The sequence below is a fragment of the Ovis aries genome, chromosome 2 (genome assembly GCF_016772045.2).
Source record: "Ovis aries strain OAR_USU_Benz2616 breed Rambouillet chromosome 2, ARS-UI_Ramb_v3.0, whole genome shotgun sequence".
NCBI lineage: Eukaryota > Metazoa > Chordata > Mammalia > Artiodactyla > Bovidae > Ovis > Ovis aries.
In genome coordinates this window covers 215,004,601-215,027,019 of record NC_056055.1, presented here as the reverse complement: position 1 = coordinate 215,027,019, position 22,419 = coordinate 215,004,601, and the positions used below count along the sequence as shown (strand labels likewise).

The window sequence follows — 22,419 nt, the reverse complement described above, 5'->3', positions numbered from 1 at the left end:
GCTTAAGTAGCTAATGTTTATTGCTTAATAGAGAACATCTTACCCACATGCCAACTTGGTTTGCAGGACATATACTATGTGTGTGTGTTAGTCACTCAGTCACATCCAACTCTTTGCAACCCCGTGGACTGTAGCCCGCCAGGCTCCTCCATCCATGGGATTCTCCAGGCAAGAATACTGGAGTGGGTTGCCATTTCTTTCTCCAAGGGATCTTCCCTACCCAGGGATCGAGCCTAGGTCTCCAACGTTGCAGCGGACTCTCTACCGTCTGATCCACCAGGGGAACTCATATATACTATGTATAAACACATATATTCACATCTGAACAAGCTTTTACCTGTGATCTTCAGAAATACATTAACAGGTATGCTGTTTTCAAGTCAAATATAAAAGTTAGATTTTTTTCTGAATCCCAAACCCAGGAACATATTTTGTATAAAGACATTTTTATTTATTTTTCAAAGCTTCTTGAATTTCTTTCATTTTTATTGAAGATTGACAAAACTAAGATATTTAAAGTGATGGATTGATGTATGTATACATTGTGAAAGAATTCCTTCAATCTAGTTAATAAATGTATCCATACCTCACATATTTATGTGTGTATGAGAACACTTAAATTCTACACTGTTTGCAAATTTTAATTAAACAAAACAGTGTTATTAACTTTAGTTACCATATTATATATTAGATCCTCAGGTTTATTCATCTTCTAGCTGGAAGTTTGTACCCTTTTGCTAATCTCTCCATATTTTCTCTTCCTTCCATCTCCTGGCACACACATTCTATTCTCTGTTTCTGTAAGTTTGACTTACTTTAGATTCTACATGTAAGTGATAGCATGTAGTATTTGTCTTTCTCTATCTGACTTATTCTCATGTTGTTATAAACAGGACTTTCTTCTTTATTATGGCTGAATAGTCCCTTGTAGTTATATTACACATCTTCTTTATCCATTCAGTCATTGAAAGACACCTTGGATTGTTTCCATATCTTGACTTTATTAAAAAATATAAATAAAATTCATCCAAATCAGAAAGAATAAAGTAAAATTATCTCTATTTGCAGATCAATGATATATGTAGAATACCCTAAAGACTCCACTCAAAAATTGTTAGAACTAACAAATTCAGTTAAGTTGCAGGGTACAAAATCAATATACAGGAATCAGTTACATTTAAATATACTAGCCATGAATTATTAGAAAAGTTAAGAAAACAATCCCATCTATAATTGCACCCAAAAAACTGAAATACTTAGGAGTAATTTTGCCAAGTAGGTGAAAAATCTGTGCATTGAAAACTTTGTATACTATTAAACATTGATGAAAGAAATTGAGGAAGACACAAATAAATGGGAAGATATTTTGTGTTCTCAGATCGGAAGAATAATATTGTTAAGATGTTTATGTGACCCAAAGGATTCTACAGATTCAATGCAGTTCCTATCAAAATTCCAATGTAACTTTTCAGAGAAATAGAAAAATATCCTAAGATCTGTATTAAGCTACTCAAGATTCTGAATAGCCAAATCAACCTTTGAGAAGGAACAACAAAGCTGGAGGTATTATACTTCTTGATTTCAAATTATAGTACAAAGCTATAGTGATCCTAATAGTATAATATTACAAAAAAAAAAAAAAATAGACACAGATGAAAATAAAACAGCCCAGAAAAAGCCCCATGCGTGTATGGTCAGTAAATTTACAACACAGGAGCCGAGAGAAGACATGAGTCAAGGACAGTCTCTTCAGTAAATGGTGCTGTAAAAACTGGACAGCCACATGAAAAAGAATGAAACTGGACTACTGTCTTACTCCCTGCACAGAACTTAATTCAGAATGGATTACAGAACTGAATTCAGAAACCTGTAACCATAAAACTCTTAAAAGAAAACGTAGGGTATAAGTTTCTTAACATCAGTTTTGGCAATGATTTTTTGTAGAGAGAATATTACATTGAGATACTAAGTAGCTAGTTATTATTACTGATTATACAAATCATTTTTTACATAAAATTTCAAAGGTAGTCTGTATCCTATAAGTTATATATACCATAGACAGAAGGGACCTCAAGAATCATGGCCTCAGGCAGGTAAAATTTTAATTATTTTATCTGCACAAGTAAGTAGCATTATCTAGGTCTCACAGATGAGGAAGCTAAGTCTCTTAGAAGGTAACACATCCAATTACAGGTGACAGAGATGCAAGATCAGCACAAAATTATAAGTTAAGAGGTGAAGAAATAAAATTCAGTTGTATAAGTTTTAGTCTTATGATTGGAAAGTATCAAGTATTCTAAAGGAAGTATTTTTAAAATGAATAAGGGGCTCTTTTGCACCTAAAAGCTATAGTAGCTTACATTTACAAGCTAAAACAAGCTGTTTGTATGCCCTTTAACAGTATCAGACACATCTGTTTAATTTGCTTTCTGGTATACATAGAACAAACTAAGTCATCATTTTAAGTATATTTCATATATTTTAGCTATGAACTTTAGAATGCTGGTTAAAGGATGTTCCAGAAATGGAAACAGACAACACATTCAGTAATCAGAACTTCGTTTCACAGATCAATGACATGCTTAAAGTAACTACTTGCAATTCAGAAGAAGCTATTTTTTTTGAAGCAGTGATCTTATGAAAGTATTGTTTGATTACTTATGCTCTGGATTTTGCAGTGAGATTTTATAGTAGTAGCATATGCTGGGGGGAGGGCTTACAAATCATTGTATTTCACATCATAATATTTTGCTGTGCATAGGTGCCCATATATAAAAACAAAAAGAATACATATACATAAACATATATATATATATATATATATATGTACAAATGTCAGAAAGGCCATGAAAGCAAGGACCATATCTGTCCTATTCACTGTCTGTGCTGTGGTACCTGCTACAGAGCACGTGCTCTGTAATTGTGAATGGATAAATGAAGCAATTCTAAGGAGTTTTCAGTCTTTCATATTGTGGTTATTGAAACACAGTCTTCTAATAAGTTGATAGCACTTGTCATGTAAGTTTCTGCCTGTAACCATGAATCCCTATTAATCCCCATCATTCTATTTTAAACTCTTTAATTTTAAATGTTTTCTATTCATGTTACCCATTGAATATATACACTCCAGAAAAAAATAGTGTCATTCAAAACCAACCTGTATTCATACATCTTTCCTCTCTCTATGCTTGCCGCCCCATCTTAAGTGCCACCTACCTTCTTCTCTCTTTATTATATATGGCATACCCAACCTGTAAGTACTGTCTTAAATGCCGCTTACTTCATGAAGCCTCTGCTTCCCTGTAGTAAACAAACTCCTGTAGTTACATTTGTTTAATGTCCTATGTTTTATAATATGCTTTCATATGGTAACTCTATTGATAAGAAATGAAATAGGTCTAGGCTGTTTTATATACAGTTGTATTTAATGCTCAGAATAGCTCTAGGAGGCAGGCAATATCATTATCTTGACTTTATAGATGAGAAAAATGAGACTGAGAGGTTTCTTGAGGTTTCTTAAGGTCATGTCGCTAATAAATGAAAGAGTCTGACCTTAAGCTCTAGAATACCGAATCTTTTAGCCATAGGCTGTCTGCCTGCACTAAAGTGACTCTGCTTCCCAAGCTTTATGATTTTTATGTAGAGGTTATTATCCCCAGTTTACATAGTAGGAAACAGGGACAGTGTTAAATGACTTCCTCACCAAAATATTTATTTGGCTGCGCTGGGTCTTAGTTCCAGCACACAAGATCTTTTAGTTACAGCATGCGAACTCTTTAGTTTCAGCATGTGGGATCTAGTTCCCTGACCAGGTATTGAACCCAGACCCCCTGCATTGGGAGCACGGAGTCTTAGCCTCTGGACTGCCAAAGAAGTTGCTAAATGACTTCTTAATGTTCACATATATACTTAAATAAATGTATTCTAATCCAGCATTTCTATTACTCACCTAATACCTCCTACACTGCTTTGTAATTATTTTATCTTTTAACAGATTCACTCTATAAGACCGACTAAAATGTCTATTCATTTGGGGTAGGAAACAGGTATGAACACTGAAAAAAAAAAATTACCGCTGCTACACTGTAGGAAATAAAATTTGCTGGGTGATTGTCCAGGTTCATTTTTCTTAATCACAACTATACATTTTCTTTTTTGCTACAGCTTGATACATTTTCTTGATTTAACATTTTTAACCAAACAGTCCTCTGCATCTCAGGGCCAGATATTGACTCTCCTTATTTCACACAAATAGTGAAGTGTTTATGAAAGAACATCAGGGAAAGAACTTCTGTAGGCTTGATGTTTGTTGTGGGTTTTGGCACCCAGGGATACTTGAACCCAGGGTAGGAAAGCTGTTGGGTTCCTCTGTCACTTTCTGTTCAGAGACTCAGTAAAGCTGATGAAGTGCATCTCCTGGCGTTGGTTCTTTCCTCTGTCATTCTTGCCTCGTAATGGAAACCCTGCTCCATTTCTTATCTCTTTCTCTTTAGCGTGCTGGCGGCACTGCCTTCTGACCTGGTTTACGTGTCCTCAGTGACCTCTGGCAATCTCATGTGTGGATCCCTTCGAGAATATGCCCACTCAGCTGGATTTTATAGTAATGATTTTATTTCTTAGAGAAGTTTGGTTAGAAAATTTGTACTCCCCTTATTAAAAGAGAGAATTTCAGAATGTAATTTGCTTCACAAACCTCCCACAGTTATGTTAAGCAGATGGTTGCCAAACACCAGTTCAAAGTAGATTGCTCTTATATGAAATAAAATCCATGCTCAGAAAATCTGGCAGTGGAAGCTGGTCTTCTTCCAGAACAGTCTCTCAGACAAATTTCTCTTTACTCAAAGCTGGCAAACTACTACACCTGTATTCTACATGCAGTAGAGAAAATGGCAGATGGCACATACCGACCCAAAGTTATTCTTCCTTAACATACTGGCATCCCTGTTTTCCTTTACTGGTAACTGGTAACTGATTTTGCTTTTGATGTCACAGGGGAAATAGCCAGAATTTGGTCTTTAGTTCTCAGTTCTAGTTTCAGATCTGGCTCTGAATAGATGTGTGACCTGGACAAGTTACTTCACCCATTTTGAGCTTTAGTTTTCTCACCTGTAGAATGAAGGTAGTATTATATACTTCACAGAGCAGCTGTTTTGATTATATCAGTGATGTATATAATGCACTTAAAGTCTTTTCTTTTATGCAGTAGCCCTTTAATTAATGTTATGTTGCTGATTTGTGTTTAATACGTAGCTCTATGATTATTTATGTGCGATCTCTGTAACTTAAAAAGAAGTATGATAGGTAAATCAGCTGCAACAAGAGTTCAATGAACATTTATTGAGCACCTAGTGTATGTAAGGGGAAGACAGTTTTACAATTGTGAATAAAGCATTAAGCCTTATACCATAGGGAATATAGTGAGTGAAAGTCACTCAGTCATGTCTGACTTTTTGTAATCCCATGAACTATATAGTCCATGGATTTCTCTAGGCCATAATACTGGAGTTGGTAGCCCTTCCCTTCTCTAGGGAATCTTCCCAACCCAGGGATCAAACCCAGGTCTCCAGCATTGCAGGAAGATTCTTTACCAGCTGAGCCACAAGGGAAATCCAAGAATACTGGAGTGGGTAGCCTATCCCTTCTCCAGTGGATCTTCCAAACCCAGGGATCAAACTGGGGTCACCTACATTGCAGGTGGATTCTTTACCAGCTGAGCTATCAGGGAATGTAGTTAAAGGCAAATACATGAATGCTGCTGCTGCTGCTGCTAAGTCGCTTCAGTGATGTCCAAATCTGTGCGACCCCACAGGTGGCAGCCCACCAGGCTCCCCCGTCCCTGGGATTCTCCAGGCAAGAACACTGGAGTGGGCTGCCATTTCTTTCTCCAAGACATGAAAGTGAAAAGTGAAAGTGAAGTCACTCAGCCGTGTCCGACTCTTTTCGACCCCATGGACTGCAGCCTACCAGGCTCCTCCATCCATGGGATTTTCCAGGCAAGATTACTGGAGTGGGGTGCCATTGGAAATCACTGTAATGCATCTTTTTGCACAGGAAATACTTCATGACAAAAGGTAGAAGATAACTGAGCTTTGAGGGGCTTCCCAGGTGGTGCTCATGTTAAAGAACCTGCCTGCCAATGCAAGAGACATGAGACATGGGTTTGATCCCTGGGTCAGGAAGACCCTGTGGAGGAGGGCACAGCAACCCACTCCAGTATTCTTGCCTGGAGAAGATCCCATGGACAGAGAAACCTGGTGGGCTACAGTCCATAGGGTCACACAGAGTCAGACATGACTGAAGTGACTTACATGCAATGAGCTTTGATGATATGCTGACATTGATAGAAGTAGGAGAAAGACTCTAGAAAAAATAAGGATCAGTTAAAAAAAAAAAAAAGTAAATAGGGATGTATGGGATAAGTTCCAGGAAGAATGACTGGAAAAAATATGACTAACTAAGGGAGTAATAGGACATAGGACCAAGAGCAGTAATGGAACTGTGCTGTGGAGGTCCTTAGTCCACACCAATACCTTTGTCTTTAATTTGTAGGCAGCAAACAGTCCAGTTACGGAAAACATTTAAAAGAGTATCATGAGCTCAGCTTTAGGAAGAGAATTGAGGGTGGGTGGGTTGTGAAGTGTGGCAAAAACCTGAAGAGAGACCCAGCTAGAAAGCTGTTGAAATTGTTCCAGGTGCAAGGACATAGGCAATCTTAAAAGGAGTTCTGTGTTGCCCATTAAAAAGTAACAAAAAGAAGTTGGATATGCAAGACATGGCAGATACTGAGTCTCTGGGACTTGATAAATGCTGTCATTTATTTAAAGGATGGATAACAGGATAGACTCTTATTTGCCTGTGGCATTTCTGTTTAAACTACGCTTGTTTTCTCCACGTACATTTCCCAAGAACTAGTTGTCTGCCAGAAAATAGAAACTTCCTCCTTGGGCTGCAGTGGTGCCACTGTGCTGGTCAGTAAAGGTGTGTGGTCTGCTGATGGGCATGCTGTAGAAGGTCATGTGTTGTGGGAGAGCATCAGGGGTCACAGGTCTCGGCTCCTTAGTTTTACTTGGTTTTTCTTTTTCAAGGAGGTAGAGTACTTTTCTGGTATTTATTTTGTTTTGACAATCTCTTTAAATGTACATGAAATATTGCATGAGCTACTCATCGATAGGATTTATCTTTGTAACAAAAATTGACACAAGACTGTCAAAATGTGACCACAAAGGAAGTCTTAAAATGCCATCCTCTATAACTTGGTTTAGAGATTAAAGTTGATAATAGCGACTTATTCCTCCAATGGCTGTCTTGACCTACCACCTGTAAGTCATGACAGGGAATATAGAAAAAGCAGGGATCAGGAAAAGGATTGAATATTGGCAGATTCTTCAGGAACTTGTTGCATTACATGAACCTGTCCCTGCCTTGAGACCAAAGTAAACCTACAAATGAAAAAGTGTAGGAACAAGCCTCCCAGAAAAAGTATTCATCTACACCTCAGTTTATGGAAACATATTTTTATTTTATCTAACCGATGTGGGCTTGAATTTCTGGTATCCTCTTCAACTTATGGGCACAGTTTTATAGCATCAGAAAGATCTATTTGCTCAGGACTGATATTTTTTCTAAATGTAATACTACTATTAGTTACTTGCTTAATTGGACAGGCAGTATTGTGTCATAGGAAGATGGCAAAGACAAAAGGCAGAAAATATTGCATTGATATCACTTACTTGGGAACGTTACTTAGCAACCAACCTCCATTTATCTGTGTCTGTCCTACCTATAATCCACTGTGGTTCTGAGTATCCAATGAGACAATGTGAACTGTTTTAAATCAATAAGAATTATAAATTATTTTTGTATTATTACAATTATTAAAAGGATTCTAAATCCTCAGTGTAGAGACTGTTTTATCTAGGCTTCAGGAACATCAAGTGTTATTTTTCCCATGTTTCAGGTGATGCAGGAGACTGAGTCAAAATAAACAAATTTCCCAAGGTCCCAGAACTAGTTAAGTGGCAGAAAGGGAAGTAAAGACCCTGGTTTCCTTCAATCAGGTGCAGAGTAATTTTCTTCTACAGTGCTTTTAGAATAGTAATCATATTTCAGAATCAGGACTGTCTTGATCAAGTTACTCTAGTAGGTTTAAGAAATATATAATCTAACTATATTGGGAAAGGAGAGAGAGAGAGAGAGCAGGGACTTTGAGAAAATGAGGTAATGTGATGTGCAGACTTAGAATGCTACTGTCAAATGCCTCAGCTGCAGTTGAGTGACACCAGTGTCTGGACTTGTCCAACCATTTCTAAAATGAATACTTTAAGGATGCTATGAGGGATCTGTTTTGTACGATGTATGTATTAATTTATTTCCAGTTAAAAGGAACAGAGTTTTTATACTGTGTGAAAATTTGTTGAGGAAATTTTTTGAAAAATGATTGCATATACCTTAATTTTTGTTGTGAGGATTTTACTTTAATTGGGTAGATGGCTGGAAAGTTTGTTAGTAAATAATTACGCTTTACATCAGAGTTAGGAAAGCAGTTTGTGTTTTTAACACATTATTTAAACAGCTGCTGGGCTGTTAACCTGAATTTAATCATGTTTGGTGTTTCTTTTTTGAAAGTTTAAATGAGAGTTGTATGAGCTCAGAGGCAACTTCAACAGATTATTAGATAGACATATTGATTCAATTAGTGTGTATAACACCATTATCTGGCATAGCCCTGGAGAATTGACGCTTGTAAGTAATAACACAATGTAAGTGTCCTCTTAAATGTTCACACAACAGAAACCAAGCACATGAAAGTTGACTTACACATCACACCTGAAAGGCTTTTTCCCGCAACTTGATAAGAATGGCATTTTAGCTATCTTTTATTACTAGCGCTGTGAAAGAAATATTTCTTTAGCTCCCATAGTGTTGACTACTTACTTCCTTAAAAATTGAGTTGAAAATTATAGCTTGGAAATTAAACAGAAATAAATCACTAAGTGAATAGTAATTAAGATAGAAGGCCTATTTTATACTCCATAAGATAAATATTGTAACTTTTCAAATACAGCAAATAAATCATAATCCCTTTGCACTATTTTCCTGGCTAGGAAATTTCAATAATCTGTTCGTGGATGAATAGAATCAACTCATACTAATAATAAAGTTTGAAGTTGTGTAAAGTTTAATTTAGATTTTAAAAATATTTTGATAATGGTATTTTAGCTTCTGGTTTCTATGATTTTTCAAAAACTCGACGTTTAGCAAATGATAGGATTATCTGTGAAAAGCTCATTCTAACAATGAGGATATAATTTATTCCACTTTTATAATTCAAAATTAACTGAATATATTTCTCCATGTGTGTAAAAAAGTGATCTTCCCCCCGGATGTTAAAAGCTGAGAATTTTATTTGAGGCCATCAAGTGCCAGACATTGCAAAATCATATGCTCTCGTACCATTTTACATAAGTGGGTAATTTGGTTGAGTTAATAAAAAATAGGAATTTCTAAGGAAAAATCTCTCCACATTTATGTACTATTTAGGTCAATAAATTCAGTATGTAACCAAATTACATGCTAGTAAAATATTTCCTGTACTTTTTACTCATAAACTCTTTCTTGAGCTGGGTACATACCATCCTGCTGCCATCACTGACTCGATGGACATGAGTCTGAGTGAACTCCGGGAGTTGGTGATGGACAGGGAGGCCTGGCGTGCTGCAATTCATGGGGTCGCAAAGAGTCGGACACGACTGAGCAACTGAACTGAACTGAACTGAATACAAGTTTCTTATTTAAGTGAAAAATGTTCTTTAGCTTTTAGTCTCAAACCTTCATAATCAATTTTAGCAGAGTATTGATGGCAAATAAACTTTTTGGGCAACACAATATTAGGCACATAATAAATATTTGCTTGCTCAGTCAATGAGTTTTAAACAGATTTCATTTTGGTCCTTGTGTCTTATTGGTTGAAGTGGATGAGCTCTACTGTGTGAGGTCTATTAATGTATGTGACAGCATTGTGCATTTCATTTTTAAGTGGTATACATTTAGATTTTGAATTGTCTTTAGTTTTTAAAGTATGATAATAGTGGTAATGAAAACTTCATTATGAAATAGACTGAATTAAAATAATGTGTTTTAACAGCTTCACAAAACAACATGATTTTTCCCCATTTGGTTTTCTGCCTTTTTTTTTTTTAAAGCAATGATCTATATATGTTTAGCTGTGTAAATACCCTTATTAGGTTATCATTTTATTTAATACCATGCTACTGAGTTTAAGACAAGTCCAGTGTAACTTTATCCACTCAGTAGTATATATCTTGAAACTGATAATTATGAAGGCTTTGAGTGTAGACAATCCAATATGTTTACTGAAAAGCTTTTATTATTGAAATTTGTTTGGCCTGGGAATCATTTATAAGAGCTCTTATGTGAATCTCTTTACCTCTTGACATTGGGGTGATCACATGTAAATGGAGATGATTAAAACATGCATTTTTATAGAATCTATAAGCTATATCCTAAAGTTCAAGAATAGTAGTTGGGAAGCATAAAGAAGGGGATAAATCTTTAATCCTTAAACATGTTTGCATTATGGAGCAATTTTTTTCATAACTATATATGTGGAATATTTTATCCTAAAATATATTCAAAGCTTTATCGATTTAAAATTGATTATAAAAGTCTTTTCAATCAACAGTTATTATCCTTTGATTGTGTTTACAAACCTCCAAGTGTACTAAAAGAATCAATGTAACAAAGAATCAGTGTAACTTTTTTTGGATACTACAAAATTCAACTCTTCTTTATTTAAAACTGTGAACTGTATCATTTCCTTCAAGTTAAAGGGAGAAAAAAGATACTTATAATAAACATTTTATTTTTTCATTGATAATATTCACCTATTTATATATATGATAGTTATTTGTGGCTATAATATTGAATAACAAAGAACAAATTGATCAATTAAAATCTTATTTCACATCCTTTTTTCATTGCTAATTATTCTGAAAAATATTGTTTTCATTAAACTGTTAATGCATCTCAGTATATAAAGATGTGTATCATTTCACATGGATATGCTTGAATTTTTACATTCTTCATTTTCTATCAAGAAAATAAGCTTGAAAAGTAATTTTTGTTGTTGATATATAGTAATAAGATTTCATTTATACTAACATTTTCTTATCTTAGAAGAAATTAGCCATGTATCAGAATGCCTTTCTTTTAACCAAATTATAAAAGGAATGAAGAAGAAGTGACGTCGCTCAGTCATGCCTGACTCTTTGCAACCCCATGGACTGTAGCTTACAAGGCTCCTCTGTCCATGGCATTTTCCAGGCAAGAGTACTGGAGTGGGTTGCCATTGCCTTCTCCAGCGGATCTTCCTGACCCAGGGATCGAACCCAGGTCTCCCGCATTGCGGACAGACACTTTACCGTCTGAGCCACCAGGAAATACTATATGATAAAGAGTTAAAGTTTAATTTCAAAAATTTGATAGCGCCACTACTTTGATTTTTATTCAGTGATTAATTTATAGTGACGTCATGTAACTATAGTCGTTATGTAATTTATAATGTAGAGTATACATTTCCCAAACACAAATTTAATCATTAATAGTTAAAATATTAGATGCCCTAGATTAATTAGAAAAATCCTAAGTAGTAAAAATAAATAATAGGAGAAATCTTGTAGGTTCTTTGAGTAGGAAAAATATTTAACAGTTAAAATTCTGATTAAGTAATCACTTTTATCTTAGAATTTCAACTTAATTTTGGTAAGATGAGCTAAATATTAATTAGAATGGAATTTTATTTGTACAATAGGACACCATATTTAGCTTCCATGGTGGCTCAGATGGTAAAAAATCTGCCTGATACGCAGGAGACCTGGGTTTGATCCCTGGGATGGGAGGATCTCTGGAGAAGGGAATGGCAACCCACTCCAGTATTCTTGCCGGAAGAATCCCCATGGACAGAGGAGCCTGGTGGGCTACAGTTCATGGGGTCTCAAAGAGTTGGACATGACTGAGTGAATAAGCACATCCACCATATTTATGCGAAACTGTATGCCATGTATATATTAAAATGTGTTACATTTTATTGATTTACTATATCAATAAATATTAATCATTATTTACTATAGCAATGTATATATATTCATACAAGGCAAATATATAATTCCTCAGAGTATAATATCATTAGAGAAAAGATTACTATAGTTTTGTTGTTCAGTCACTAAGTTATGTCCAAATCTTTGTGGCCTCACGGACTGCAGCATGCCAGACTTCCCTGTCTGACACTGTCTCCCGAAATATGCTCAAATTCATGTCCATTGAATCAGTGATACCATCCATCTCATACTCTGTTGTCTGCTTCTCCTCCTGCTTTCAATCTTTCCCAGCATCAGGGTCTTTTCCAGTGGGTCAGCTCTTTGTATCAGGTAGCCCAAGTATTGGAACTTTAGCTTCAGCATCATTCCCTCCAGTGAATATTCAGGGTTGATTTCCTTTAGGATTGATTGGTTTGATCTTCTTGCTGTACAAGGGACTCTCATTGAGTCTCCTCTAGCACTACAGTTTGAAAGCATCAGTTCTTTGGCGCTCAACCTTCTTGATGTTCCAGCTCTCACATCCTTACTAGACTCCTGGAAAAACCTTAGCTTTGACTATATGGACCTTTGTTGGCAAAGTGATGTCTCTGCTTTTTAATATGCTGTCTAGGTTTGTCATAACTTTTCTTCCAAGGAGCAGGTGTCTTTTAATTTCATGGCTGCAGTCACCATCTGCAGTGATTTTGGTGCCCCCCAAAATAAAGTCTCTCACTGTTTCCATTATTTCCCCATCTGTCTGCCATGAAGTTATGGAACTGGATTCCATGATCTTCGTTTTTTGAATGTTGAGTTTTAAGCCAGCTCTTTCACTCTCTTTCACTTTGATCAAGAATCTCTTTAGTTCCTCTCTGCTTTCTGCCATAAGGGTCGTGTCATCCACATATCTGAGGTTATTGGTATTTCTCCCAGCAATCTTGATTCCAGCTTGTGCTTCATCCAGCCCAGCGTTTCTCATGATGTACTCTGCATATAAGTTAAATAAGCAGGGTGACAATATACAGCCTTGACGTACTCCTTTCCCAATTTTGAACCAGTCTGTTGTTCCATGTCCAGTTCTAACTGTTGCTTCCTGACCTGCATACAGATTTCTCAGGAGACAGGTCAGGTGGTCTGGTATTCCCATCTCTTGAAGAATTCTCCACAGTTTGCTGTGATCCACACAGTCAGAGGCTTTGGCACAGTGAATGAAGCAGAAGTAGATGTTTTTCTGGAATTTCCTTGCTTTTTCTGTGGTCCAGTGGATGTTGGAAATTTGATCTCTGGTTTCTCTGCCTTTTCTAAATCCAGTTGGTACATCTGGAAATTTTCAGTTCACATACTGTTGAAGCCTAGCTAGAAGGATTTTGAGCATTACTTTGCCAGCATGTGATATGAGTGCAGTTGTGTGGTAGTTTGAACATTCTTTGGCATGGTCCTTCTTTGGGGTTGGAATGAAAGCTAACCTTTCCTATTCCTGTGGCCACTGATGTGTTTTCCAAATTTTCTGGCATATTTAGAGCAGCACTTTAACAGCATTGTCTTTTATGATTTGAAATAGCTCAGCTGGAATTCTATAACCTCCACTAGCTTTGTTCCTAGTAATGCTTCCTAAGGCCTGCTTGACTTTGCACCCCAGGATGTCTGGCTCTAGGTGACTGATCACACCATCATGGTTATCCAGGTCATTAAGACCTATTTAGTATAGCTCTTCTCTGTATTCTAGCCACCTCTTCTTAATATCTTCTGCTTCTGTTAGGTCCATACCATTTCTGTCCTTTATTTTGCCTATCTTTGCATGAAATGTTCCCTTGGTATTGGTAATCTTCCTGAAGAGATCTCTATTCTTGCCCATTCTATTATTTTCCTCTATTTCTTTGCATGGCTCACTTTAGAAAGCTTTCTTATCTTAGTTTCTTACCATAGTTTACCACTTCTTTTATATTTAGTCCTAGTAAATCTATGCTTTTGGATATTCATCTCAAGCATGTTCTTCTGTAGATAGAAAAGAAAGTTATAACTGTAATGGTAACATCTCACAAACTGGACTTTTTAAAACTATTTTAAATCTTATTTATTTTTTTTACTGCTGGGTTCCTTGCTGCATGGGCTTTTCTCTGGTTGCTGCAAGCAGAGGCTACTACCCTCTAGATGTGATGCACGGGCTTCTCATTGTGATGCCATCTCTTGTTTCAGAGCATGTGCTCTAGGGCTTACAAGCTGCAATAATTGTGGCCTTTGGGTGCTCAGTATTTGAGGCTCCTGGGCTCTTAAGCACAGGCTCAATCTCTGTGGCCCTTGGGCTTATCTGCTCTGCACGTGCGATCTTCCTGGACCAGAGATCAAACCCATGTCTCCTGCATTGGCAGGCGGATTCTTTTACCACTGAGCCAGCAGGGAAGCCCTGATAAATTGTAAAATGACGTTTTTGCTAATGTTTAATGTTGTTTTACTGTCCATATTCTAATATTCTCCCGAGGGAAAAGATAATGTAGTAGAACATCAAGTCATAAATTTGCACTGTTTTGAGATTGAAGAGGCCCATACGTTCAGACTTAACTTCTCTTAGATATACATTTCTTTAGTTCCCGAAATGAAATGTGGGTAGACTTTATACTCATTAAAGGCATCTTATCAGATGTTGACTTGTTCAAAAATGTAAGTGATAGCATTGCTGTGAAATTTGTGATCTTTAGTACATGACTTTAATGTGCAGGAAAATTTGCTCACAGGCTGGTATATGAAATCATGCTACATTAAGTCAAATGGAACATGGGACTATGTAGGGTAACCGGTAGTATTTTTACACTGATTAGAACAGTTTTCCTTCTCAGAAAAAAATGGAAGAACTTCTCGGAATATGGAAAAACTATTGAAGCAAGATACGGAATCCAGAAGTCATAATTGTTATGGCTTAAATATGTTATGTTTAACAAAAAATGTTAAAATTCAAAATGTAAAAAATTTAACATACATGCCAAAAAAATACCCTGGAGTAAAAAGATATAGCAAAGTTTTTGCAAAACATATCAGACACAGGGCTAAGTTCCTTAGTATATAAAGCATTTAAATTCAGTGAGAAAGGCTGACAACCTAGTGGAAAAATGGGCAAAGAATTTTGATAGGCATTTCTAAAAAAAAAAAGAGAGAGAGAACACATTTAAACATGGAAAAGATACCCAACTTCATTCACAATAAAAAATGCAGATTAAAAGTCTAAAGTAAAATAACTAGTTTTTACCAGATTAACAGTTTTGTATGGTATATTATACAATAATGTCTATAATAGCACTAAAGAAATAATCTTAATAGCCTGGGTGAATATATTATGTGTGTAAAATAGATTTTATGCAGGTATTAATAGAAAAGAACAGTGTAGATTTCTGTATTTGTGCCTGTGTGCTCAGTTGCTCAGTTGTATCTGACACTTTTGTGACCCATGGACCGTAGCCCACGAGGGTCCTGTGTCCATGGGTTTTCCCAGGCAAGAATAGTGGAGTGGGTTGCCATTTCCTTCTGCAGGGAATCTTCTCAACTCGAGGATGGAACCCACATCTTCTGCAGCTCCTGCAAAGGATTCTTTATATCACTGAGCCACCTGGGCAGCCTGAATTTCTTTGTACTAATGTGGAAAATATTGAACAGATATTATTAACTGAAGAAAGGGAAGTTAAAGTCAGCTCAATTTGTGTAAAAACAGTGACCTGTATATACACATGTACACACATACATGCATACACAGTTCTAAATAGAAGACAAGGATTATGGTTTTGAGACCAGAACTGAGGATTGGGTGATTTAGGTAGAAAAGGACATAATTTTCATTTTTTATCCTTTCAGCTCAGTTCAGTTCAGTCATTCAATTGTGTCTGACTGTTTGCGACCCCATGGACTGCAGCACACCAGGCTTCCCTGTCCATCACCAATTCCCGGAGTTTACTCAGACTCATGTCCATTGAATCACTGATGCCATCCAACCATCTCATCCTCTTCGTCCTCTTCTCCTCCCTCCCTCAATCTTTCCCAGCATCTGGGTGTTTTCAAATCAGTCAGTTCATCGCATCAGGTGACCAAAGTATTGGATTTTCAGCTTCAATATGAGTCCTTCCAACAAATATTCAGGACTTATTTCCTTTAGGATGGACTGGTTGGATCTCCTCGCAGTCCAAGGATCTCTCAAGAGTCTTCTCCAACACCACAGTTCAAAAGCATCAATTCTTCAGTGCTTAGCTTTCTTTAAGGTCCAACTCTCATATCCATACATGACCACTGGAAAAACCATAGCTTTGACTAAATGGACCTTTGTTGGCAAATTAATGTCTCTACTTTTTAATATGCTATCTAGGTTGGTCATAGCTTTTCTTCCAAAGAACAAGTGTCTTTTAATTTCATGGCTGCAGTGACCATCTGAAGTGATTTTGGAGCCCCCCAAAATAAGTCTCTCACTGTTTCTGTTGTTCCCCCATCTATTTCCCATGAAGTGATGTGACCAGATGCCATGATCTTAGTTTTCTTAATGTTGCGTTTTAAGCCAGCTTCTTCACTCTCCTTTTTCAATTTCATCAAAAGGCTCTTTAGTTCTTCTTCACTCTCTGCCATAAGGGTGATGTCATCTGCATATCTGAGGTTATTGATATTTCTCCTGGCAATCTTAATTCCATATTGTGCTTCATCAAGCCCAGTGTTTCTCATGATGTACTCTGCATATAAGTTAAATAAGCAGGGTGACAATATATAACCTTGACGTACTCCTTTTCCTATTTGGAACCAGTCTGTTGTTCCATGTCCAGTTCTAGCTATTGCTTCCTGACTTGCATACAGATTTCTCAGGAGGCAGGTCAGGTGGTCTGGTATTCCCATCTCTTTAAGAATTTTCCACAGTTTCTTGTGATCCACACAGTCAAAGGCTTTGGCATAGTCAATAAAGCAGAAGTAGATGTTTTTCTGGAACTCTCTTGCTTTTTTGATGATCCAGTGGATGTTGGCAATTTGATCTCTGGTTCCTCTGCCTTTTCTAAATCTAATCCTTTACGATGATTAATTTTTTGTTATTCTGTTAATGGATTCTTTAAACATGTAAGAAAATACCTTAAAGAAAGAAAATTCTTAATCAGTTAATTAAAATGTTTCAGGGAATACTACCTGAATTACTTCTTGTATGCCACAAATATCTTAGCATATTGGAAATATTAAGATGGAAAAATATTGTCCATACTCCTCTCAAAACCCAGTAAAGCAGTGCTAATTTGTAAATAGGGTAAAACCCAAGATATATATATTCTATTAGAGATGAGGCAAGAAGGCTGTATATCCCTTTGTAGTTCTTAGGTTAGTTTATGTACTGTTACATTAATTGATCTTTAGAAAAATTTATGGAATAAAAACACTTTTGTCCAAAGAAAAATAATAGTAAGCCCATTTTTTATATTTAGATGTTTAATGATTACATCTGTCCTACGAAGTGAGTGCCATTATCATCCCGATTTTTTTTTTTAGTTTTTTATTTTTTAAATTTTAAAATCTTTAATTCTTACATGCGTTCCCAAACATGAACCCCCCTCCCACCTCCCTCCCCATAATATCTCTCTGGGTCATCCCCATGCACCAGCCCCAAGCATGCTGCATCCTGCGTCAGACATAGACTGGCGATTCAATTCTTACACGATAGTATACATGTTAGAATGTCATTCTCCCAAATCATCCCGATTTTGTAGAGGACATGGAGAACTTAGCAATATGCACCACGTGACACTCCTTTTATAATACTAAGTGCCACTGCTAGAAACTTTGCTCTTAATAGCTAAACTGTTGTGCTTAAACTTTATTCTGTTATCTGAATTCATCTCCACTTTGTAAATGAAAGACATAAGATTCAGAGGTTAAATAACTAGTTCAAGATTATATTGCAGTAAATGTCAAAGCCAGTTCTCCTAACTAAATCTAGTGATCCCCACGTTGCACCACACTGCCTGTGGTTCACAGGGGAGTTCCATGGAGGGAGTATGGAGGAGTCATTTTGATAGTATGTGCTGCCTGTCATAAGAACTAACAACAAGGCAGAGAAGGGGTGGTTTCTCTAAGAAAACAATTGCAGTAAAAAAAAAATGTACTTCCTTTTTATGAAAATATTTCCTCTATTCAGGTAATACCAAATAATTTGTTTTGCTTAGTAACTTTGATATGGTTTCTTGAGAAATTTTCAAGATCAGTGGATAAAACCTGGTATTCTCTTAAAGCTTGCTTCTGCTCTGTGAAAGGACTCTGTCAGCAATCCAGCATGAGGGCTGTGCTAACAAAATTCCAACTTTTCTGTGGGATGATCCAAAAACAGCAAACAGAAGGCATTAAATTTCTTAACAGTCACAAGTGCGTGCATGCATGCTATGCCATTCCTGTCATTCACTGCTTTTTGGTGTGCATAGATTAAAGTTGGAATACTTTGATTTGCAGACTAATGTGTTCTATGGAGAACTCTTTTCACACAGGAAATAAAAAAGCAGAGTAGCTTAAGAGCATGTGAGTTCTGTGCACTCTGCCCTTCATCTATATAGCTCTCAACTGACTGTATTATTTAGTCTGATTTTTAGAATATTTGCCTCGCCTGGATGACTTCATGTGTCTAAGACATTTGCTGGCTTAACATCCCAAGTTGTTTCTCTTGCTCATTTCAAAGGCAGGTTTACACAAGTGCTCTAACAGAAAACAGAGACTATGACTTGTGTGTGTGTGTGTGTGTATGTGTGTGTGTGTGTATATATATATATATATATATATATATATATAGTTAAGAAGAGGTGTAGCTCAGTGGGTTAAGTAGTATCTCATCTTGTCCTTTTCATAATCCTGTCTCAGTCACCTTAATGACAAACTCAAAAATCTAACAATACCAGTTGTTTAAGGACTTGCTTAAAAAGTGTACCCTGAATTAAAGAAAAACATGTGTGTAAAAATAAAGCATCATTCTGTTTACCTTGAGCTTCCGTAGGTCATCTTCACTTTCATACCAAAGCTTCACTGGAGACCTTGGAGCAAAGCATGTATAATGTTGCATGAGGGATGGACTTTATTCTACAGAGAATATGCTGTATTCTACAGAATTTCCAACCATGTTAATAGAATGGCAATGTGTGGGAAAGAGATGTAGGGACAACACATAACACGCACTCAAGATGTCTTCCTTTCTTCTTTAAATTACAGCAAATTCAGTAAAGCTAGAAATGCAGAGTGATGAAGAGTGTGACAGGAAACCCCTGAGCCGCGAAGATGAGATCAGGGGCCATGATGAGGGTAGCAGCCTAGAAGAACCCCTAATTGAAAGCAGCGAGGTGGCAGACAACAGGAAAGTCCAGGAGCTTCAAGGCGAGGGAGGAATCCGGCTTCCGAATGGTAAACTGAAATGTGACGTCTGTGGCATGGTTTGCATTGGGCCCAATGTGCTTATGGTACATAAAAGGAGTCACACTGGTAAGCAGCTGAAAGAATAACCTGATGACTGCCTGTGACATCTGATGTTGATATTACCTGACATCTATTCTCTTTCCTTTTTATTCAGGGGTGGCAATGGTGAAACTCCTTTTTCAGAATTCTGCTAGTATTGGATTGCTGAAAAGCAGCAAGTAGCCTGGGTCTTGACTTCCAGCCTTCAGATCTGAATAGCATTTCAAAAAGAAGTTTGGGATTCAGTTTCCACAGTTCTTAATATAGCAATAATATGATGAGGGTTCAAAAGGTATAGGAGAATTTCATTGTGTAACTTGATTTTTTTGTACTCCTATACATATTTTACCATACCCATGGGCAGAGAATAGAGTTTGCTAGCTAGACGTTTATCCTATAATGTGGTCCTCATGCAGTTTTATAATAGTGGATCCTTTTCACCTTATCTAATTAACTTCTTGAAATACAATTTTCAATCAGTCTTTGCCTTCCATGGGTCTGTGTAGGAGACAGATACTTATTTTCCCCAGTTCCAGGATGTCACCCTTTTCCTGTAATTTTTAACTACAGCTCCTGCAAGGAGATAACATAGGGTAGAATGTAACAAAGGGTGGTTGGAATGTGTAATCATAGAATCAGGTGAGGAAAAGGACCTGAGATTAATATACTTTTATACATCTGAGTAATGTGAAAAACCAGCTCATTGAGAAGGCCTTTAAAGAGATTTATCTTTAAATCCTTTGGTAAAAAATTTAAGTTCTTTTTGATGTAAACACAAGAAATGATACTGTGATAAGGTAGGTGGATCGTTGATGCTTAAAAAGTTTCAAATTCATATGAAATTTGATTTAAAGGTTATGATAGCTTAAACTATAATTCAGAGAGGTATTAATAGAGCAAAACAGTAATAAGTCATACACTCAGAGTTTTAAAATATGACACTCTTTTGGAAGAGAGATAAATCATAGTAAAGACTGATTAAAGACTTCTAAGTAATCAATTTAGTAAGTAGATGCTTAAAACATGAGAGATCCTGGGAACATTGACATCTTCTTAGTCCAAACTTCTCATTTACACATGAAGAAAATGAAGCCCAAAACATTTAAGTGATTTATCCATCATCCCTTATGTAGTTAAGGGCATTTTGAGGCTAGGCTCAGTGTTTCCTGATGTCCAAAGTAGTTTTGTTCAAATATTTTGTGCTTCGTATATCAATACCCTAAGGCTGATAGTTTCATTATAGTGAGAAACTACATCTTAAAATCACTATTACCTTAATTGAAATCATCAACTTCAGGGCCTACACTCTTATCCAACCATACAGTCAGTTATATTTTTACTTTTTGTTTTGAATTTCCTTTTTAAATAGCATCATATTTTTAAAATATTTTTTAGAATTTATAGTAATATTTGTATTATTAGTCAAGGTGATTTTTCTTCTGTTAGAAATGTCTCATGGAAAAAATTAAAAGATCAAGCTCAGTATCATGTTTGATAAGAAGAAAAGAAAAAGACTGTAAAATATGAGTCTACTTTGTTTCTATGGTCATGAAGTTATTCTAACTGCAGGTTTAAAAGAAGAGATCCACAAAGTTATGATGTATCCATCATCTCGGAGAGATTATATAGAGGGAGATAACACACTTGGGATGTCTCCGTCTCACATCTAGCAACGTAGAAACTAAATAAAATTACTAGAGTGACTTTTCAGTTGAATTGCAAATAGTATTCATTTTAAGGCTGAAAAATATATTTAAACAATTTTTGTAACATTTTTAATAAACCTTTTTTGGTCTGAGTTAAGAACATTCAAAAAATTTGAGTGTACTCTGTTGAAAATTTAGGTTAATTGATGTTTCACTGTATCTACAGTGACTTTCATGAGGATTGTTGGTTTATAAATACAGGAATAATTACCCACCTACCGTACTGTCCATTCGATATTTACTATGGTAAAGTAGAGTTGCTGCTGCTGCTGCTAAGTCGCTTTAGTCATGTCCGACTCTGTGTGACCCCATGGACTATAGCCTACCAGACTCCTCTGTCCATGGGATTTTCCAGGCAAGATTACTGGAGTGGGTTGCCATTTCCTTCTCCAGGAGATCTTCCTGACCCAGGGATTGAACCCAGGTCTCCCACATTGTAGGCAGATGCTTAACTGTCTGAACCACCAGGAAACTATTTCTAAGTAGTTACACGGATTTCCATGAGTCCTGGGAATATAGGATTCACTCAGCTGGCAAGGAAAATAGACTAAATATAGACTTTAAAAAAAATATTCTTGGAACTCTATGAATTTTTAATATTAATAAATATTTATTAAAGTATTGGGAAATTTTTATACTTTTCTAAGATCTGGGTGGTTTTTTCTTAAAAGTTACTAAACAATTCATAGAGGTGCTTGGGCTGCCTGCCACACATTGTTAACCATAAAATCGTGGTGTGTCTTTAAGTTAGCCATTTTCATGTGTATTTCTGATGACCCAGTTTATGTGTCTTAGTGGGTCATGACATTTTCAATTCCATTTTAGCACTGTGAGAATGGAAAGTCTATTTGTGTTTCTTTAGACTGGCAAAAAGTGAAGTTGAAATATAGACATTAAGCAAATTTTTTATCCTTAATTTGATGAACTATCTTCATTTTAGAACTTCCCCCTTTCACCAGCTATTTATAGCTTGCTAGTATAAAAGACACGGTCTTCAATCCTTAAGTCCCTTTGAGAAACATAAGCTTCTGTGTCTTTAGCTCACAGAATGTCTAATATAAAATTGATAGTGGAAAAAATACACAATCACCCAATTTATTAAAATGACATGGAGTATCAGCTCTAATTCACTTCCTTTTTCTTCTTCTTTCATACTCTACTAAAGTGTCAATTCCAGTGCCTTA

General features: G+C 36.3%; 1 protein-coding gene across 14 annotated transcripts in view; it reads left to right on the top strand.

Moving 5' to 3' along the window:
• Positions 1-22,419, top strand: part of IKZF2 (IKAROS family zinc finger 2) — a 178,915-nt gene that overhangs the window by 90,039 nt on the left and 66,457 nt on the right. For 8 of the 14 annotated variants that reach the window (XM_042244196.2, XM_060411255.1, XM_060411254.1 and 5 more), the window contains one exon: positions 19,290-19,556. In XM_042244196.2, coding sequence (XP_042100130.1) covers positions 19,290-19,556 — 267 coding nt within the window. The remainder of the gene's footprint in view (positions 1-19,289; positions 19,557-22,419) is intronic. The other 6 variants (XM_060411260.1, XM_060411259.1, XM_060411258.1 and 3 more) reach the window with 1 other exon arrangement.